Source organism: Cynocephalus volans, chromosome 17 (assembly GCF_027409185.1).
Source record: "Cynocephalus volans isolate mCynVol1 chromosome 17, mCynVol1.pri, whole genome shotgun sequence".
Taxonomy (NCBI): domain Eukaryota; kingdom Metazoa; phylum Chordata; class Mammalia; order Dermoptera; family Cynocephalidae; genus Cynocephalus; species Cynocephalus volans.
This window is the reverse complement of record NC_084476.1, coordinates 4,958,124-4,978,655: the sequence shown is the minus strand read 5'-3', so window position 1 is coordinate 4,978,655 and position 20,532 is coordinate 4,958,124. Positions and strand designations below refer to the sequence as shown.

General features: G+C 46.3%; 1 protein-coding gene across 1 annotated transcript; it reads right to left on the bottom strand.

The window, feature by feature from the left end:
• Positions 1-14,153: 14,153 nt before the first annotated feature.
• Positions 14,154-17,872, bottom strand: LOC134365507 (odorant-binding protein 2b-like). Its single transcript, XM_063081636.1, has 7 exons — positions 17,783-17,872; positions 17,123-17,256; positions 16,814-16,884; positions 16,289-16,399; positions 15,504-15,605; positions 14,608-14,789; positions 14,154-14,318 (listed from the first exon to the last, which is right to left on the bottom strand). Exons 1-7 carry the CDS (start codon positions 17,870-17,872, stop codon positions 14,154-14,156), a joined length of 855 nt encoding a protein of 284 aa, XP_062937706.1.
• Between the last annotated feature and the right edge of the window lie 2,660 nt (positions 17,873-20,532).

Below are 20,532 nucleotides of genomic sequence, written 5' to 3'. Positions count from 1 at the left end.
GGAGGAGGCCTGTTGGGAGGGTTGGGGGGACAGGACCTGACCGACAAAGGAAAATATCCCTGTGGTCCTTGGGGCCTGCCGAAGGAGCTATTCAGGGTCTGTCGACTGGGGTGTCGGTGAAAAGGTAGGAATGAACCCCAGAGCCCTGTTGCATCTTCAGGAAGGCAGGTGACAAGGAGGGGACTGAGCCCTGCTGAGCTGAGGACTGTGGGAATTTCCTCCATGAGCCTCATGACAGCGCAGAGCCAGAGAATGGGCCTTCGTCCCCTCTAGAGAAAAAGAGTCGGAGATAAGAGGTGTAGTGGATTGAATTATGTCCCCCCATCTTACTGAGACTTGAATGGTGTCCCCCAAGGTTTATGTATTAGAAACTCAGCCCCACTGTGATTGTTAAGAGGGTGGGAAATCCTATTATTGTGATTGAAAGGTAGAGCCTTGAACAGGTGAATGGATTGTAGGACCCTGCGCTGGGGAATGGACTAAACATGGTGGTTAGGGGGGTGGTTCTGAGGGCCTGAAAAGAAGAGGAGAGGAGAGTCCGTCTGTCTCTCTGCTCTCTCTGCTTCCACCACCTCGCAATGTGAGACGCCTGGGTCACTGTTGCCACCACCAGATGGACTTTCGTTTTCCCAAATTCAGAAACTGTAAACAATAATTTCCTTTTTTAAATGAATCGCCCAGTTCCAGGTATTTTGTTCTAAGCAACAGAAACATTAATACAAGAAAGAGGCGACCCAGTAACTGTTCAACAAGCACATGATGAGCACCACGATCTACACAATCTCTCCTATTTGCTGAGAAAGAGACCAGTTCCCTTCTTTTCTCCAAGCTGATAAAACTGCTTGACTATCTTTGCAGTTGTTCTATGTATCAAATTATAGAGAATTAGAATCAAGTCACTTCCACAAACATCTTCTGGAGATTGCTGTGGGATCCATCACCTCGTCCACTCCGAGATCCACGTTAGGTTGTGGGCTGTACAGGGTGAATTTCCTAAGGTTCTCAGAAGCACTTTTGTTAAAATCAGAGCATGGGCTGGGCATTACCTGAAATAAATCTGAGGTTTAACACAGCATATTCCAGTTGCAATCTTGATTTTATCTTGAACCCCAGCCGCCGGTGCTCACCAACGGTATAACAAACATCACGGAACAAGTGACTTGGAAGAGACAGACTCTGAGACACAGCACAAAGGGAGACTTCAGGCACTGAAAATAAGAGTCTCCTGGCAAATCTCCATCCCAAACACAAGCTGTCACTAGAGGGACTTGAGCCAGTGGTGATGTGAGGGTCACCATAGCAACGAGGAACCTCAAACCCAGCCCTCACCACCCCCTGAGCAAGGAGTTTATCCCCAGTGATATTAACTCCACCCCCTTTCCAGCCATGAATATTATTTACCACAGTCCTCACTACCAAACACATGATTCCAACTTTCAACGAAAAAGGATGAGGCATAGAAAAGGCCAAGAAAAACAACAGACTCCCAAGAGAAGAAGCAATCATCATAATTAGACATATGACATCCATGTTAAAACCATCTGACAAGGAGTTTTAAATAACTGAGATGAATATGAAAAGATCTAATGAAAAGTGTAGGCAACATGCACTATCAGATGCATAATTTTATCAAAAAAAGATGGAAACCATAAAAAAGAATCAAGCAAAACTGATGGAAATGGAAAACCGTGTGTTAGAAATGAAGGATGTCTTCAATGGGATCCTCAGTAGACTCAACACAGCTGAAAGAAGAATCAGTGAACTGGAACATGAGTCTAGATAAATTACCCAAAATTAAACACAAATAATAATAATAATAACAACAACAACAACAGAGCATGTAGGAGCTGTGGAACAATATCAAATGGTCTAATGTGCATGTCATTGTAATCCTATGAGAATAGAATGAGGATCATTCCAAAGAAATGTTTGAAAAAATAATGACTCAGAATTCTATAAAATTGATGACAGACACCAAGCACAGATCCAAGAAGCTCAGGAATCACCAAATGAGGGAAATGTAAGAATTGCAACAGATTTCTATTCAGGAACCATGAAAGCTAGAACACAGTCGAGTGACATCTTCAATGTGCTGAGAAAAAAAGAACACAAAACAACACCTGTCAACCAGAATTCTACATCCAGCAAAAATATCTTTGAAATGTGATTTAAATATAAATATTTTGTCAGAGAACCCTACATAGAGTATTCATAGTTAGCCTATCTTCAGTATAAACATTTATGTGAAAGAAAGTTCATCAGGCAGAAAGAATATGATCAGTCAGAAATTTGGATCTATACAAAAATGGAGAGTATTTACAGTGGAATAAATGAAGGTCGGTATACAGTGACTGCTTCTGTATTTTCAGTGGCCCTAACAAACAACTCACTGTCAAAAGGAATAATACTAGCAATGTATTATAAATTAAAACATAAATCCAAATAAAATGTATGTAAACAATAGCACAAAGGATGGGAAGGAAATGGGGAAATACTATTATAAGATCCTAAGACTATACACAAAGTGAAATGTTAGTTAAAGATAGACTCAGATAATTTCAATGTATTTTGTAAACCCTAAGGCAAGCACAAAATATTTTAGAGAAGTAGAAATGATAAGTCAGTAGTGGAGCTAAAATGGAATCTTTAAAAAAATTCAATCAACCCAAGAGAATGCATAAAAAGAAGGAAGATGGAAAACACAATTGAACAAATAAAAAAACAGCAAGCAGGATCATAGCTTTTAATCCAAATGTATTAATAATTACATGAGATATACATGGTCTGAACACATCAAATAAAAGACAGAGATTGTCAACTTTGATAAGAAGCAAGTTCTAATACTCATATATGCTGTTTTAAGGAAATTGACTATAAGTGTAAAGACATAGATACATTAAAAGTTTTTAAAATTTAAGAAAATGTTCCATGCAGACACTAACCAATTTGCGGTAGCTAGAATAATATCAGACTAAGTAGAACACAATGGAAGGAATACTACCAGGGACAAAGAGAGGCATCACATAATGATAAACAGGTCAGTTCTCCAAGAAGACATAACAATCTTAAATGTGCATGTATCTAACAACAGAGCTTCTAAATACCTGGGGCTAAAATCAAAGGAACTGAAAGGAGAAACACACAAGTTGACAGTTATAACTGCAGACATCAGGATTCCTCTCTCAGTGACTGATAGAACAAGTGCACACACTCAAAAATCACTAAATATATCAGTGTCTGAATAACACTACATTGCACCTGTAACTAATTGACTTTTATAGACTACTCCACTCAATGACAGCAGAATACCTACTTTTCTAGTGCACATGATGTGTTCTCTTTTTTATATTTTGCTAGAATCAATTTGCTAAGATTTTGTGTCTATATTCACAAGGGTGTAGGTCTATCAGGTTCTTAGAATGTCTCTCCCTGGCTCGTGTTTCAGGGTAATGCTGGAATCATATAATGATTTGGGAAGTGTTTCTCTCTGTTTTCAATTTTCTGGAAGAATTTATATGTAATTGGTATTATTTCTGATTTAAATGTTTGGTAGTTTTTCCAGTAAAACCATCTGGTTTTGGAGTTTTCTTTGTTGAATAGTCTTTAACTACAAATTCAATTTCATTTATTCTTATGTATATGCATATATATGAATCTGTGTATAAATATATGTGTGACTATTTCTATTTACTTCATTCATATATATATACACACACACATATATACACACTCTGGTAATCTATGTTTTCTTGAATGGACTTTAGCAGCTCATTCATTTTGTCTAATTTGTCAGATGTATTGGTGTAAAGTTGTTAATATTATTACCCTATTACCCTTCTAATTTAGAGTCTGTAGTAACATCATTGTCACTTCCCTCATTTATGATGTTGGTCAATTGTGTCCTCTCTCTGTCTCTCATCAGTACAATTGTATTGATCTAAAGAACCAGATTTGAGGGCCAGCCTGTGGCTCACTCAGGAGAGTGTGGTGCTGCTAACACCAAGGTCACAGGTTCTTATCCTATATAGGGATGGCCGGTAAGCTCACTGGCTGAGAGTGGTGCTGACAACACCAAGTCAAGGGTTCAGATCCCCTTACTGGTCATCTTTAAAAAAATAATAATAATAAAGAAAGAAAGAAAGAACCAGATTTGGGTTTTATCGATTTCTGTGTACTGTTTATTAGTTTACTTTTATTAATATCTACTCTGACATTTTTCGTATTTTTCTTCTACTTACTCTGGGTTTAATTTTCTCTTTTTTTTCTCTTTTCCTATGGTAACAGATGAGGTCATTGATTTGAAAACTTTTTCATTTTCTCATATAGGTGTCTAGTATTATAAATTTTTTCCTAATTAGTGCTGTAGTGACATTCCACAAATTTTTATATGTTGTGTTTTCATTTTCCATTCCTTCAATAATCTTTCTAATTTCACCTTTTATATCCTCTTTGCTTCATGGATTATATAGATGTATGTTATTTCGTTTTTAAATATTTATGGATTTTCCAGAGATATTTCTGTTATTGATGTCTAATTTATTTCACACTGCTGTTGTTAGAGAAAAATACCTTCTATGACTTGTCCTTTAAAATTTTTTTGAGACTTGTTTTAAGATACAGAATATGTTCTATCTTGGTAAATGCTCTATGTGCCTTGAAAAGAATGTGTATTCTGCTATTGTTGGTTAGAGGATTCTGTAAATGTCTATCAGATCAAGTTTTTTGATAGTGTTGTTCAAATTTTCTAGGTCCTTTCTGATTTTCTGTTTACATGCTATGTAAATTATTTAGATGGAGGTATTGAAATTTCTAATCACAGTAATGGATTTAACTACTTCTTGAAGTTTTATCAGTTTTTTCATGTATTTTGCAGATGTTATGAGGTGCATATGTGTTTAATGTTATGTCCTATTGATTAATGGTCCCCTTTATCATTACAAAATGACCTTCTTTATACCTGGCAATATTCTTTGCTCTCAAATCTACTTTTTCTGATCTTATTATACCACAGCAACTTTGTTTTTCAGAGTGTTAGAACGGTATATTATTTTCTAACATTTACTTTTAACTTACTTGTGTTTTTATACTTAAAGTGTGCCTCGTACAGCATATAATTTGGTCATATTTCTATATTCATTTTGTCAGTCTCTGCCTTTTAAGTGAGTTATTGAGATCACTTAGGTTTAATGTGATTATTGATATAACTAGTTTAAATATATTGTCTTGCCATCTGTCCCATCTATTTTTCTTTTCTTCTCACTTTCTGCCTTCTTTTGAGTTAAATAAATATTTTTGTGATTATTTCATCTCTTTTTTGCTGAGTCCATTAGCTATAATTCCTTGGGTCTTTTTTGTGTATTAGAGTGGTTCTGTAGGACTTATACTATACACATTTAACTTAATACAGCCCACCTTCAGGCAATATTATACCACTTAATGTAAACTAAGAACCTTATAATAGTATACATCCATTTTTCCCCTCCTAGCCTTTTCGTTATCATTTTCGTACATTTTACTTCTACTGTGATATAAACCCCATACTACATTGTTATTAATTTGTTTAAACCATCATCTTTTCAAGAGAATTAAATAAGAAAAAGATTTACATATTTGCCCATACCGTGCAGGAATAGACAAGTGGAACACATCTGTCCTACAGTGGCTCCCAGACTTTCTCATCAGGATGAAGTTCCAGTTTCCCGCAATATAACTTCTGTGACAACACTTTATGAGCACCTTCACTTCCCTGTCTCCCTTCCCTTCTCTGCTGTAGATGTTTCCTGAGATTACTGCCCAGAAATTTACTCCCATTTGGGTTCTTGTGTGAGGTTCTCCTGCTAAAGCAACTTAGACTGACACAACTGATACTAAAGTGGTCCTGAAGGAGCAGATGCTCAAGATGCCATCCTGGAGCTGGATCGCTTGCCAATCAGATGCCATGAGGACCTGTTGCCAGTGGCGTGTGAGTGGTGACAGCCATGACAAGCTGTAGCACCACTACTACTGGTGAGCTGGGACGGCACAGGTGGAAGCAGGTGTACTCGTTTACGCAACGTCTGTGGCATTCTAGAGCTTTGGAGGAAATGGTAATCATTCCAAGTTTGAGTTGGTTGGCTGTTGCTACATGCCACCAAAGTGGCATTAAAGAGACAAAATGATAATCTTGGGTGAGTTAAGACAAGGTACGAAAGTCAGAGGGCCTCTGTTATGGTCTGAATGTTTGTGTCCCCCCAAAATTCCTATGTTCATGCCTAACACCCAAGGTGATGGAATCGGGGGAGGGGTCTTTAGTAAGAAAGCAGATCGTGAGGGTGGAGTCTTCATGATGGGATTGGTGTCCTCTTAAGGGGCTGAAGAGAGCAGAGTTCCCCCTTCCACCACTGAAGGACACAGGGAGAAGGTGCCATGTTCTGAACTAGGAAAGGAGCTCTCAGAAGACACCCAATCTGATGGCGCCTTGACCTGCGACTTCTGGTATCCAGAACAGCAAAAAATCAATTTCTGTTGTTTATAAGCCCCCCAGTTTATGGCATTTGATATAGTAACCCAGATGGTCGATGACAGCCTCCAAAGTAATATTCCAGTAGATCCTCATTTCCTTCAGCCTGAAAGCAGATGGAGCTGAAATCCAGGCTCAGGAGCAAATTGAAAATATGGCAGAAATTCAGAGAAGGCTGAATGTGCAGCCTCAGCAAATCTTTTCTGCCACTCAGATCCTGAACTGAGAGGGGTAGGACCCCAAGGCTTGTGACTGGGTTATCTGGGTAGATTCTTTTGAGAACCTTGAACCCCACATTCTTCTGAACTCACTTGGAAGAATATATCAACATACCCTTCACTTGAAGAATGTGGAGGTCCCTCTGAGGACATAGACCTGTGATAAAAATGCTCAGCTAACTCGTGGTCACTGGAGCAATAGCCAACTGTGGGCCAGCATGTGACAGTGCAGCTGAGGGAGCGCTGTCCTGCGAGGGAGGGGCGTTCTTCACAGAACAGCTGTAGGGCGTGGTTGATGTCCACAGCAGGCCCCAGGAGCATGTGCTGGTTCTCAGGGTGCTGGGCCAGGGAGCCAGAACATCAGGCCGGTTCAAGCACTGTTCACTGATGTGGGAGACTTTCCCATAACTCAGGACCTCAAGTCCTGGTGAGGTTCTCTGGAGTCTGCCTGATCCACCCTGGGCATGGCTCCCAAAAGCCTGGAAAACAGTGATGCCCTGCATTAAACAAGGGGAGATGCCAGCACTGCCTTGGCAGAACATGGAGGGCATAATCAGTGAGTTCACAGCCCTGAGAATCTGGCAGGATCTGCTATCCAAGGCCCAAAATTCCATCAGCTGACTGTTTTCAGATGGGCTGGAGGACCCTGCATTAACTAAAACCATGAAACACATATTGACAATGCGGAGATGGCTTCACTGAGCAACTCAGCCCAGGGACTGAAAAACCAGGATCTGTGGAGACGATTTGTAGAAAATGGTAGCCACCCACACTGCAGGCCCCACACCAGCCAGACTGGCTGCTCATGGGATCCCCCACCAATGCCAAAGCACTAGCCACCACGGCCAGGCTAAAGACCCCCAACTGCTGTTGCCTGTAGCACGCTCCCACCACTGCCACTGCCAGTATCCTTCCACACTGCCACCACTACCCCAGTCAGACCAGCCATACACAGGAACCACCACAACTACACATTTACACCAGGAGGGTCACAAACAGAGCCACCAGAAAGAGGTAAGGCAGTGCAGACCCATGTATCAGTGGCCCAACCCCCATGCGAGAATTATGCTGCCCCTGCGGTTTTGCACCTACGGGTGGGAGCTATGTGCACAATCAAGACTGCCTTGACCCGGAGAAATGCACACTCAGGGACCCTGGAGAGTACAGAAACCCAGAACAGCCAACTAAAGTACAGAAGAAAATTCCCAGCTACTACTAACTAATTCCCCAACCAACGAAGCAAAGATCAACGTGGAGCTTCTGACTGTAGGAAGAAGGAAAGAGAAACCCTGCCCAGGGTCACTCACTCAAGCTGGGTACATCCAGTATACCCCAGTGTACACTTTAAGGTGACAGGACACCAACCAGGGAACCAACAAGCCTTCCTAAGGTCACCAGCCAAAGAGCGACACAGCACCCAGACACTTCACCTGAAAACTCAAGATCTTGCCCACATCCTCAAAGACCCAACACAGTGTCACTGACCACAGCAAGGATCCATTAAATGCCCCATTGCGTTGGCCACAGAGGAATTCTGACACTGAACACGGCCAGAGTATCCACATAGAGACCACACTTCTGCATCTACCTAGAACCAATACTAAAACACACCACTCAATGGTCAATATAAAATACATTTACATGAGGGAGTCTTTCCTCTCAATGTCCACTCCAGAGTAATAGAAGAAGTAAGAGCTCTACCAGATGATGAGGGGTGAACATAGACATACTAGAAATACAAAGAAACGAGACAATATGGCACCAGCAAAGGAATACAATAATTCTCAACTAAATGTTAATGGTTTAAATTCCCCACTCAAATGACACAAATTGGATGATTGGATTAAAAAATTAGATCCAAATATATGCTGTCTACAAGAGAATCACTTCATCTGTAAAGACACACACAAGACTAATAGTGAAGAGATGGAAGAAGATATACCACACATATAAAAGTCAAAACATGAGCAGGAGTAGCTATTCTTATATGAGATAAAATAGCCTTTAAACCAAAAAGCATAGAAAGAGACAAAGAAGGCCATTATATAATGATAAAGGGATCTATCCAGCAAGAAGACAAAACAAACATGAGTATATATGCAGCCAACACTGGAGCACCCAGATATATAAAGCAGACAGTACTAGACATAAAGAAAGAGATAGACCCAAATACAATAATAGTTAGGGATCTGAACACCCCTCTCTCAACATTGGACAGATCATCTAGGCAACATATCAACAGAGAAACAGAGGATTGAAATCACATTTTAGACCAATTGGACTTGTCAGATGTGAATAGAACATTTCATCCAAGAACCACAGATTATTCATTCTTCTAATAAGCACATGGAACATTCTCCTGGAGAGACCACACGTTAGGTCACAAATCAAGTCTCTGCAATTTTTAAGTAGTTGAAATTATTTCAACTATCTTTTCAGACCACAACAAAACTCTGGAAACTATACAGACACATGAAAATAAAACAACATGCTCCTGAATGATCTATGGGTCCAACCAGAAGTTAAACAGCAAATCAAAAATTTCTTGAAACTAATGAAAATAAAGACACATCATACTCAAACCTGTGGGATACTGCAAAAGCAGTACTAAGAGGGAAGTTTATTGCAATAAATGCTTACATCAAAAGAACAGAAGGATTTTAAATAAACAACCTAATGCTATACCTCAAAGAACTAAAAAAACAAGAACAATCTAATCCCAAATATAGTACATGGAAAGAATAATTAAGTTTAGAGCAGAGCTTAATGAAATAGAGACTCTAAAAAGTGATGCATAAGATCAATGAAGCAAAAAGTTGTTTTTTGGGAATATAAACAAAACAGACACACAATTAGCTAGGCTAACTAAAAAAAAAAAAAAAAAAGAAGAAGAAGAAAGACCCCAATCACAAAAATCAGAAATGAAATATGAGACATTACAACGGATACAACAGAAATACAAAGAATCATTAGAGACTATTATAAACAACTATATGCCAACAAATTTGAAAAGCTGGAAGGAATGGAGAAATTTCTGGACACTTACAAACTACCAAGAATGAACCAAGAAAACATACAAAACCTGAACAGACCAATAGCAAGCAATGAGACTGAAGCAGTGTCAGCAGCCATCTAACAAAGAAAAGCCCAGGACCAATTGCTTTACTGCTGAATTCTATCAAACGGTTAAAGAGAAATCAATAGCAATTTTGTTCAACCTATTCCAAACAATTGAAACAGAGGCCATTTCCCAAACTCATTCTATGACACCAGCATCACCCTGATAGCAACACCAAGACAAAGATACAACAAAAAAAGAGAAAACTACAGGCCAACATCTTTGATGAACATAGATGCAAAAATCCTCAAGAAAATATTAGGAAACAGAATACCTCAAAGAATCATATCAAAAAATTATATATGACAATCAATGGGATTCATCCCAGGGATGCAAGGATGGTTTGATATAAGGAAGTCAGTAAATGAGATACACACATTGACAAAATCCAGGACAAAAATCATGTGGTTACCTCAACAGACACAGAAAAATCATCTGACAAAATTCAACCTCCTTCGTGATAAAGATCCTCAGGAAATTAGGTATAGAAGAAAAATACCTCAACACACTAAAAGCCATATACAACAAACCCACCACCAACATCATCCTGAATGGGGAAAAGCTAAAAGCTTTTTCCTTAAGTATGGGAACAAGCCAAGTATGACAACTCTCACCACTCCTACTAACATAGTATTGGAAGTCCTAGTCAGAGCAATCGGGCAAGAAAAAGAAATAAAGGCATCCAGATCCGAAAAGACAGGCAAAGCCAAATTTTTTGTTCCCGTTTGCAGATGACATGATCCTATATAGAGAGAAACCTAAAGTCACTACAAAAAACTCTCAGAGCTGATAAATGATCTCAGTTAAGTTGCAGGACACAAAATCAACACGCAAAAATCAATAGCATTTTTATAGTCCAGGAATGAACTAGCAGACAAAGAAATCAAGAAAGTGAGCCCGTTCACACTAGTCACCACAAAAACAAAATACCTAGGAATCAATCTAACCAAGGAGGTGAAAGATCTCTACAGTGAGAACTTGGAATAACTGCAGAAAGAAATAAAAGGTAACACAAAAGGTGGAAAGACATTCAATGCTCTTGGACTGGAAGAATTAACATTGTGAAAACGCCCATACTACCCAAATCGATCTACAGATCCAACATAATCCCCATCAAAATACCAATGACATTCCTCCTGATACAGAAAAAAGAATCCTAACATTCATATGGAACAACAAAAGACACCAAATAGCCAAAGCAATCCAGAGCAAAAAAATAAATAAATAAAGCCAGAAGCATTAAACTCGCTGATTTCAAATTCTATTACAATGCTGTGATAACCAAAATAGCACGTACTGGCCTAAAAACAGGCACTCAGACCAATGAAACAGAATAGAGAACCCAGAAATCAACCCACATACCCAACACATGCCCAAGGGATCTTTGACAAAGGCACCAAGAACATACACTGGGGAAAAGACTGCATCTCCTATACATGGTGCTGGAAAAACTGGACATCCATGTGTAGAAGAATGAAAGTAGACCTGTGCCTCTCACCATTGACCAAAATCACTTCCAAATGGATCAAAGAGACTTAAATATAGGGTTTGAAACTATAAAATTCCTAAAAGAAAACATAGAAGGAACACCGCAGGATGTAGGTCTGGATAAAAACTTTATGAATAAGACCCCAAAACACAGGTGACAAAAGAAAAACATAAACAAATGGGATTATATCAAACTAAAAAGTCTCCGCACAGCAAAGGAAACAATTAGCAGAGCAAAGATGACCTACAAAATAGGGGAAAATATTTGCAAAATATGCATCCAACAAGGGATTAATATCCAGAATATACGAGGAATTAAACAATCTGACAGTACAAAACAAGTAACCCTATTAAAAAATGGGCAAAGGAACTGAATAGTCATTTCTCAAAGGAAGATACACAAATGGCCAACAGATGAAAAAATGCTCAACATCACTCAGCATAAGGATAAATGCAAATCAGAACCACACTGAGATATCATCTCACCCCAGTTAAACTGGCCATTAACAAAAATACAGAGAATAGAAATGCTGGTGAGGATGTGGAGAAAGTGGAAGGTTCCTACACTGTTGGTGGGACTGTAAATGGTGCAGCCATCATGGAACATGGTATGGAGGTTCCTCAAACAACTGCAGATAGAACTTCCACACGACCCAGCAACCCCACTGCTGGGCACATACCCAAAGGAATGGAAATCACCCTGTGAAAGCGACACCTGCCCTCCCATGGGTATCACAGCTCTATTTACAGCAGCCTAGAGTTGGAACCCACCTCAGTGCCCACCATCGAATGAGTGGATAAGGAAAATGTGGAATATTGGTACAATGAACTACTAGTCTGCCAAGAAAAAAAGAACGAAATTCTGCCACTTGCAGCAACATGGATGAACTTTGAGAAAATTATGTTACGTGAGATAAGCCAGGACGGACAGAGAAATGCTACTTGTCCTCACTCACGAGGGGGGTAAAAAATTAAACCAATTTAAAAAGAAAGAAAGATGCAACCATCACAATAATACGTTGAACTTTCAAAAGGAGAGAACAGAACTGAGGGGACAGGGGCAGGGGAAGGGAAGTTAGCGATAAATCAGTAACAGGTGACGCAGAATGATTACATTGGAGAGTGACGAATATGAAGTATCCTGATGTGATCACCACATGCTGGACACTGGTATTGATATTCAACTCTGTACCCCACAAATATGTACAACCAATTAGGTTTCAGTAATAAAAGACGCTGAAAGAAAAAAGAGGAACACGGTGTTCTGAGAAGGACAGACGGGCAGCCGGCAAGTGACCTGCTCCACGTGTTTTATCAATGCAGATGATGGACAGGCCAAAGCTGGTGTCACCATCCCGGAAGAAGGTCCCCGACTCCTGCCAGCTTCCAGATCTGAGCCAGTTCTCAGACTCAGAAGCCATCACGTGAAGGAAGGAGCCTTCGGTGCCACAGTCGTGATTATTGGGTGAATGTGATTCCCCACAGGACACTGGACATTCACGTGGACTCACGGTGCGCTGGGGAAAAGGAAACACACAGACCTCCCGGGGCTGTAGGACGGCAGGTCCATGCCCACACTGATGCCAGCCACTGCACGCTCACCACGCTCCATGTGAGTGTCCAATGGGCTGTGACCTGCACGGTGGCCGTTTCTCCAGTGCCCAGATCTGTAAGGCGACTGGACACCTCACATGGGGCTGGAAGTGTCTGTGGAGGAGACGGAGGCCCCATGGCCTCTCCTCAAAGCCCCCACAGAGGGGTCCCGTTGACTCCCCCCTTGGCTTATGGCACCAGGCCTCACAGTCACAGGAGGGAGCTACTCAACACTCAAAGGGCATCGTCAACACCTGTGACCACACGGACGCATGTCACAGGCATGCACAGAGAGGAAGAAGCCAGTCTCTGAATCTTATACTCGTGTGGTCATGTTTATGGGACATCCCCAAAGGGACAAAATTGGACTGATGGACATCTTAGTAGTGCCGGGGTGAGGGAGTGTACGACTGTAAATGGACAACACGAGGACGTGTTCTGTGGTGACGAAACTGTTCTGTGTCGCGACTGTGGCGGTAACATGAATTTATGCATGTGGTAAAGTTCATAGGTCCGCACCAAACGAAAACATCAACCTTATCATACGATGACGTAAGTCTTTAGTTAGAAAGTGTTCCCGCAGGGCGGCGTCTCCTGCACCCAGTGTCGCGCTGCCCCTCCGAGTGCTGCTGCCACAGTCCCGCAGGAGCGTCCGCCCGTCTCCCCGGCCTGGCTGAGGCTCCCGTGCACCGCGCGTGTCGGTCCCAGCGCACAGCCGGGGCTTCCTGACAGTCTCAACTACCGCCCCGTCAAGATGTGCTTTAGTCACCCCAGAAGGTCACAGGGTCAGTAGTGCCTCAGATGCTTCAAAAACCCTTTTCCACCCCCCCGATCAGTTCAATGTTCTTGCCAATTTTCTCACGGTTTTGCACAGCAGTCTTTAACCTTCTGGAACTTACTTTGCGGCATTGAGCGTATGACCGGGGCCCACCCCCTTCACCCTGTGCCCAGGAGGCCCAGCTCTGCCCCGGGCTCCACCTGGCTCCCGCTGGATTGATCAGCTCCATTTCAGGACCAGCCATGGCTGCCGCTGAAAACTGGGTCGTGGCAGGAGGAGCAGGGAGAGCAGATGGGTCCGCCCTGGGGACAGTCGGTGGCCCCGCAGGGACAGATAAACACCTGGCAGTTTGGTCCTTTGGAATCCCCAGTCCCGTGTGGATTTGCGGTTTCTGGGGCTGTGCTTGTCATCCGTGGTGCCGTGGCATCGCCTCCCTCACCGTGGTCGCCCCCCACGTTCCTATAGCCCAGTGTCGTCAGCACAGGCCCTGGCCTCTGGAGCCACCACAGGGAAGTTCAGCATGGGGACAGGGATCGCCGGGGCCAAGGCCAGCTCTGTCTTGCTGGGGCTAGGGAGGGAGGCACAGCCCCCCTCCCTCCAGTCCTGCCACATGCCCAGGCTGCTCTAAGTGGGACCAGGCAGAGGTGTCAGGGGACCCCACGGAGCCCCCACTGGCAGCCCAGCCACTGTCTTCCCACCGCTGCCCTCCCTGGTGGCTTCCCAAGTGCTCCTGCCAAGGACCCCACCCCGTGCCACACAAGTGTTGGCTCTGCCTGCCCTGATGGGCCTCCAGGACAACCCGCTTCCCTACAGGCCTGTCGGATGCCATGTCCCTTGGGGTGTGGAACCTGGTGACCCCAAGATCTCCCTAACTTCCCCTGTGGATCCATCTCCCCCCTGACTCCCAAGAGACCTCCAGGGAGCCAACACCAAGGTCCCCTTCAGAGACAGGCCGAGCCCAGGGCTGCTGCTGAAGCTCTTTATTTGGAGTCAGGTGGGGGCGGGGCTGCTGCTGTGGCAGAGGCCGGTCCAGGCGGGGGTGGGGCTCTGTGTCCGGCCGCAGGGCGGGCTCCGGAGGTGCAGCCACGGTGGCTGCTGTGAAGGGAAGAGGAGCAGAGGTCAGCGGGGCCATGTCGGGAGCACTGGGCAGGGGCAGGGGCTGCCACAGGAGCCACATGTGGTCACTGCCTGGCAAGGAGTCTTGAGAGCCATCCCGGCCCCTCGAATCAGCAGGCAGGCTGCTGGGCATCCTCGGTGGGTGTGCGGGCTGGGGGGTTGGACCCAGTGGAGACCAGGTGTTGAGCTGACATGGGAGAGAGCCTGCCACGAGGCCTGGGCTGTGCAAGATCCCAGAGGACCTCCCTGGCCAGCAGGGTGCAGGGCACACTTAAAGGAAGGGACTCTCCAAGTGTCCAAGGAATCACACTCAGGTCAGACCCCTGAGGTGACAGCCTTTGTCTGGCTTAGACGGGGTCTCTCCCGCCTCGGTGGGATGGGATGGGGACAGAGCAGAAGGACCTTCGAACTCCATGAACTCAGCACTCTGGGCTTTCCCAACGTCCCCCCAAAGTGTAACTTACCCTAATCTCCCTGGGGAATGCAGCTTTCTGTAGAAACCAAGAAAATCCAGAGGTGAGAGGACGCCCTGGTCACCAGCCCAGACCCCATCGCTGCCCACAGTTCAGACCCACGACAACCAAGTCCCAAGACAGAGCCTTCGCACCCCTGTGACACGTCACTGTGACACCATTTCCTCCACAGAGGGGAGAGGGGAACACGAGGGGAATGTGGGCAGAGCCGTCCTCTCACCCATCTGCGTGGGTATGAAAATGTTGTCCTCCAGGAGTCCCTTGTGCCGTATGAATTTCTTAAACTCTTCCAGGGCCTCTGGGTTCACGTCGGGACTCCTACCTGTGGGTGAGTTGGGCAGGTGAGCCGAGTGGGGGATGGCTGCACAGCTCTGCAGGGAGCCGATGCCGTGAGGAGATGGCCACCACCCTGCATCGGGGGCTTCGCCGTGGGGTGGCCAAGGGCAGGAGGGGAGGCCACAGAGTGGATGCAGAGCTCAGGGATGGGGACAGGGGACAGAGGAGATGGCTGGATGCCTGGCTGACAGGTCCCCAGGAAGGAGAGCAGTGGGGACACCCCAAACCACTGAGCGAACTCGGGGGACCCAGGAGGCTCTGGAAGCTGCCCTGCTGGGTCACGCCCCTGACCTGGAACGACCTTGTGTCCCGAAGGCACTGGCTGCCCTCCCACCCTGGAGGGTCCCTGCACCACGGAGGCCACTGTCAGGACGATCCCCCTGACACCCAAGATCCCAGGGAGCAGCACTCGGCAGCTGTGAACCCCCTCGTGAGTGGTCAGGTCACCGAGGGTCATGTCTGGCCCTGTCCCAGACAAGCCTCGCCCAGTCCGCCTGGATCCCACTCGGAGTGCTTGGGTTGGCCGCCGGGCAGCACAGGGAACCAAGCACAGGAAGGCCAGGGCAGGGGGCTTTCTATGACCCCGAAGCACGTGGCTGATGCTGGTTCCACTGGCTTCTGGAAACAGAGACATGGGGGTAGGAGCCACGGGTCTCCAGGGCCCCTCACCCATGAGCTTTCCGATGCGGCGCACTTTCCCGTGGTGGTGGCATTCGCAGTACCAGATGTCGTGGTCCTTGACTGGCAGCTCCTGTAGATACATGAGCTTCTGGCCCCCATCTGAGTACGACAGAGAAAACAGACCTTTAGTGTCTTCCTTTTGGAGAAAGCACCGGACACCTCATTAAGGAGCACTCTGGAATATTTTGGTGGTCACCAGGCAGCCAGCCAGCCTGAGCCCCGGCCTTGCCATTCCCCTCAGCCATGGACCTCGACACTGGGTCAGGATCCCCCTCCCAGAAATGTCCCAACCCAGGCCACAGAGTCACCAGAGGCCAGAGCTTGGTTGTCCAGCTCAGCTTCCCTGATCCTCAACCCGTCACACCTGGTGTCTCAGGTCAGGGCCACAAGACCCTGGGAGGGAGAGGTCAGCCCCTCCTGGGAAGTGGATGAGGCAGGGACCCTCAGGCAGAAAGACTGTGCAGGAGATACCCTGTCCTGCAGGTGGGCTGGGGACAGCCACCCGGGACTCACAGGTGCTGTATTTGCCCGGCTCCTCGGTTTTCTGCATCAGTACTTTCTTCTGGTGGCACTGACCCTCCTTCCTGGAAAACAGGAGTCATTTGCCAGCGATTCTGAGACACACCTGAGCCGGCCTCAGCTCACCTGGCACATCGGCCCTGACCCCGTCAGCCCAATAATGTCACCCCCGCATGAGCTCTAGGATGCCACCTGGGAACGATTCCGCACAAAGTCAGGGGGGCCTTTTACACCAACACCCAAAACTTCGATGGGGGAGGGGGAGATAAGGGGGTTGAGGGGCCGGTGGGGGGTGACACTCACATGACGGTGAATGTGGTCTCCAAGTCCCCACCTTCCAGGGCTGTCACTGTCACAGGGGACACCTTGCTGGGCCTCTTCCCCTCCAGCAGGTCCCTGTCAGTCACTATGGCCTTCACGTACCAGGTCCCTGTGAGCTGGAACAGGCCGAGGCGTGCATCCTCCTCAGGCCCAGCCCAGACTCTCCTCTGTGTCCCCCTGCACATGGGCTGCGGCCGTAACCACACACCCCGGGGCCCTGGCTGCAGCCCCCAAAGGCAGGCGGGGTTCCCGCACATCCGCACCTCTGTGCTCAGTTAGAGCGAGCCCAGAACTCGTGACCCCAGGCCCCCAATGGAGGCAGAAGGTGTCTGCCACCCCACGGAACCACTTTCTGCTGGGACTGGGCCCGGTACCGGGTGCGCCCTCACTCCAGAGGGCCCTGCCCTGCAAGGCCTTCGGGTTCTGGGTGTCAGTGCAGTAGGACCCCTGAGCCAAACCCGCTGCCCTGCTCCAGCCCTGTGCCACCAGAGGGGCCGTGTCTGCTGGCAGAACAACAGAACCCCCCGTCCTCTGACCGCTCCAGGCGAAGAGTGCAGGGTTGGAACCCCAACCTTAAATGATGTCTCCTAAAACAGGGCCCCACGGCCTTTCTCCTACACCCACCCGCCGGCCCAGCCTCACATCCTGCTCCTCCGAGGTGAAGGACAGGGGGTCCTGGGCCTGCAGGGCAGCGACCAAACCGAGCACAATGGTCAGGAACAGGGTCTCCATCTCCAGGGATCTGTGGTCACCTCCGCCGGCTTGTCACCTGAGGTGTCAGGAGGAGGCTGTGCCGGCTCCTCGCATGACGCCCCTTATAGCTCCTTGGCTGGCGGCCGTGAGCACTTGGCACAGACTGCGCCCCGCCCCCATCAGTGGTGGCCAACTCTGCATCCGGGAAGGTGGAATGTCAGTGTCATTAGGATCTGATGAGTGACAATTAAGTGTCACCCAGAGGACAAAAGATGCATAATGTCGTCCGGTGTTGGCACCACCTCAGGTGTGCACTCACAGGTGAGCCGTCCACAGGGGACTTACTGGAGCGGGTGTGCGCGGGCAACATGGGGCACTTCAAGCTGCAGAGGTTGGCCTCCTGCCCACTCGATGCCATGCCCCAAGCCTGGGGTAGGCTCTTTAGAGCACTTGTCACTCCAGGGTCGCCTTGTCTGTTCATTCCTACACGTGCTCACGGCCCATCTCTGCTGCTGGAATTTAAGTTCCAGAAAGTTGAGGCTTCATTACTGTGATTCACACAATTCTCGTGCCTGCAGGGAGAGGTCCGGCCACTTGTCGGTGGTCATTTTATATTTGCCCCCTAAAGGAATAAAGCAAATTACTTAATCTCCGCCAGCCTCAGAGGATTCTTCTCCCACAAGGGGACTTATGCCTTCCATTACTGGAGATCATCGTGAAGACCTGTGATTACAATGCAGGGAGCCCCCAGCTTCACTGACTTGAACCAGGCTCCGTCAATGCTGGCTTCCTCCCCACCATCCCACCGGGGCTGACATTCAAGGAGCAGGTGGTACATCACCTGCCACAAATACACACCTGTGTATCTCCATAACTTTAATTCCTCTAGAATGAGAGCCTCGACCTCCCCAGGGCTTTCATCTCCCTCATCAGGTTTGATAGCCCCAGTTCCCCCAACGCAGGCCTCGTGTCTCCTACCCTCTGGGTAAATGGGCACATGAGGCACACAGGCCACGTGCTGGCGTGTGTTCAGTTCACAGCTGAGCTCCTCTGGGCAACCAGCTCTGTTGGCTGCAACCCTGGCCACCTCCTGAGCAAGCACATTGCCTTCCACCACCTGACCCTGCAGTTCCCGGGCCTACATCATCTGCTCTGAGACCCAGGGTTGACCCAGGCACTGTAGGCAGGTGCTGGGGCTCTACAATGGTGTCATTGTGCTTCTCTCTCCCAAGATTGGGTGCCCCAGGTGCTCAGTAAATAACCATAATAAGCACTGTCTCATGAAGACCAGGGGCTGTCCTGAAGGTGCTGGCATGATCGAGTGCTGGACCCTGTGTGGGAGGTACTGCTGGGCAGAAAGGCCACCCTCCCTGGGTGGCTCAGGGCAGGACCTGTGCTCTTTTAGGAACAGAGATCAGTGATCAGGCTGGAGCCTTCACGTCACTGGGAATATTTTCTTTTCCCTGTTCTGTTTGACTGGACCCCAATCATATGGTATTTCACTTGTTATTTATGAATCACTGCCCTAAGCACTTTACAATGTTGGCACATGGAATTCACCCCTTGCAAAAGACAGTGGAACAACACGGGCAGACGACTGGGGGAACAGTGCTGTCAACCATAGATCCTGTGCTCAGTGTGAATGATCATGTCCAGGTGCCTCCCATGGCCCACCCATCTTACCCACCCATTGCTGACCTCTAAGGAGTCTCCAGCTGTGTTCGTTTTAGATGCTGCTTGGGCTAAACTGTTGCAGACACCTCAATAGATGGTAGGGCAGGAGGTCAGGGTCAACAGAGGATAGATGCTGTCAGGAGACAGTAGGGCAGGACATTGGGGTCAACACTGGTAGGGGAGAGATATCCTGCCCCATTGCTCTGTGGTCTGAGGCACCTCTCTGAATGGCTGTGTTCCTTTCTGATGGTGGTCCTTGTTGGGCTGTCCCCACTCCACAGCACGAGCTCTCACCACTTCTGGTGACATTGCTCACTACCCTTGCCCTTGAATATCAAGGTGGTCACAGCTTTCCAGTGCTGCTAATTCCTAGGTGCGTCACTGCAGGGGAGACTTCCTGGCTCTACTCAACATTTGGGTATAGATGGTTTTGAAGGACCCACCAAACAAATACCCAGCCAGAAAGCAGGCTGGCTGAGATTGCGGTGCATTTAGAAGGCATGAGGTAGCTGGATTAAGATGAATAACAGTGAAGGCTGCAATTCCAACTGGACAGTGGGGCCTGTAGCTTGTGTTGGTAGCCATCTATTTTAATTATTTTAGAGTTATTTACAATTGGTATAGGAATTTATACCAGATAACAAATCGTCTGCCAAATACTTTTCAATCGCAGCAGTGTGATGAAGATTCCAAAGGTTAAAAAGAATAAGAAATTATAAAATTAGAATTGGCCAGAACATTTAAAAAGAAGATATAAAATACAGTAATTATGAATCTTGAAGAGAAATACTATAGTAAATAAAAACTCAATAGACAGGATAAGTTTTGATTTGACATAGTAGAAGATAGACTTAGTATACTGGAAGGCAGTAATGATAAAAATCAATGAATACATAAAAAAATTGAAAGGTATTAATTAAAAATTGAGTGTTAAGAATGAATTCAGAGTCTCCGGCTTATATCTAGTAATAAAATGGTATTGAGGAAACTGACCAGAGTGCAGCAGCTCTGAAAAACAAAAGGAA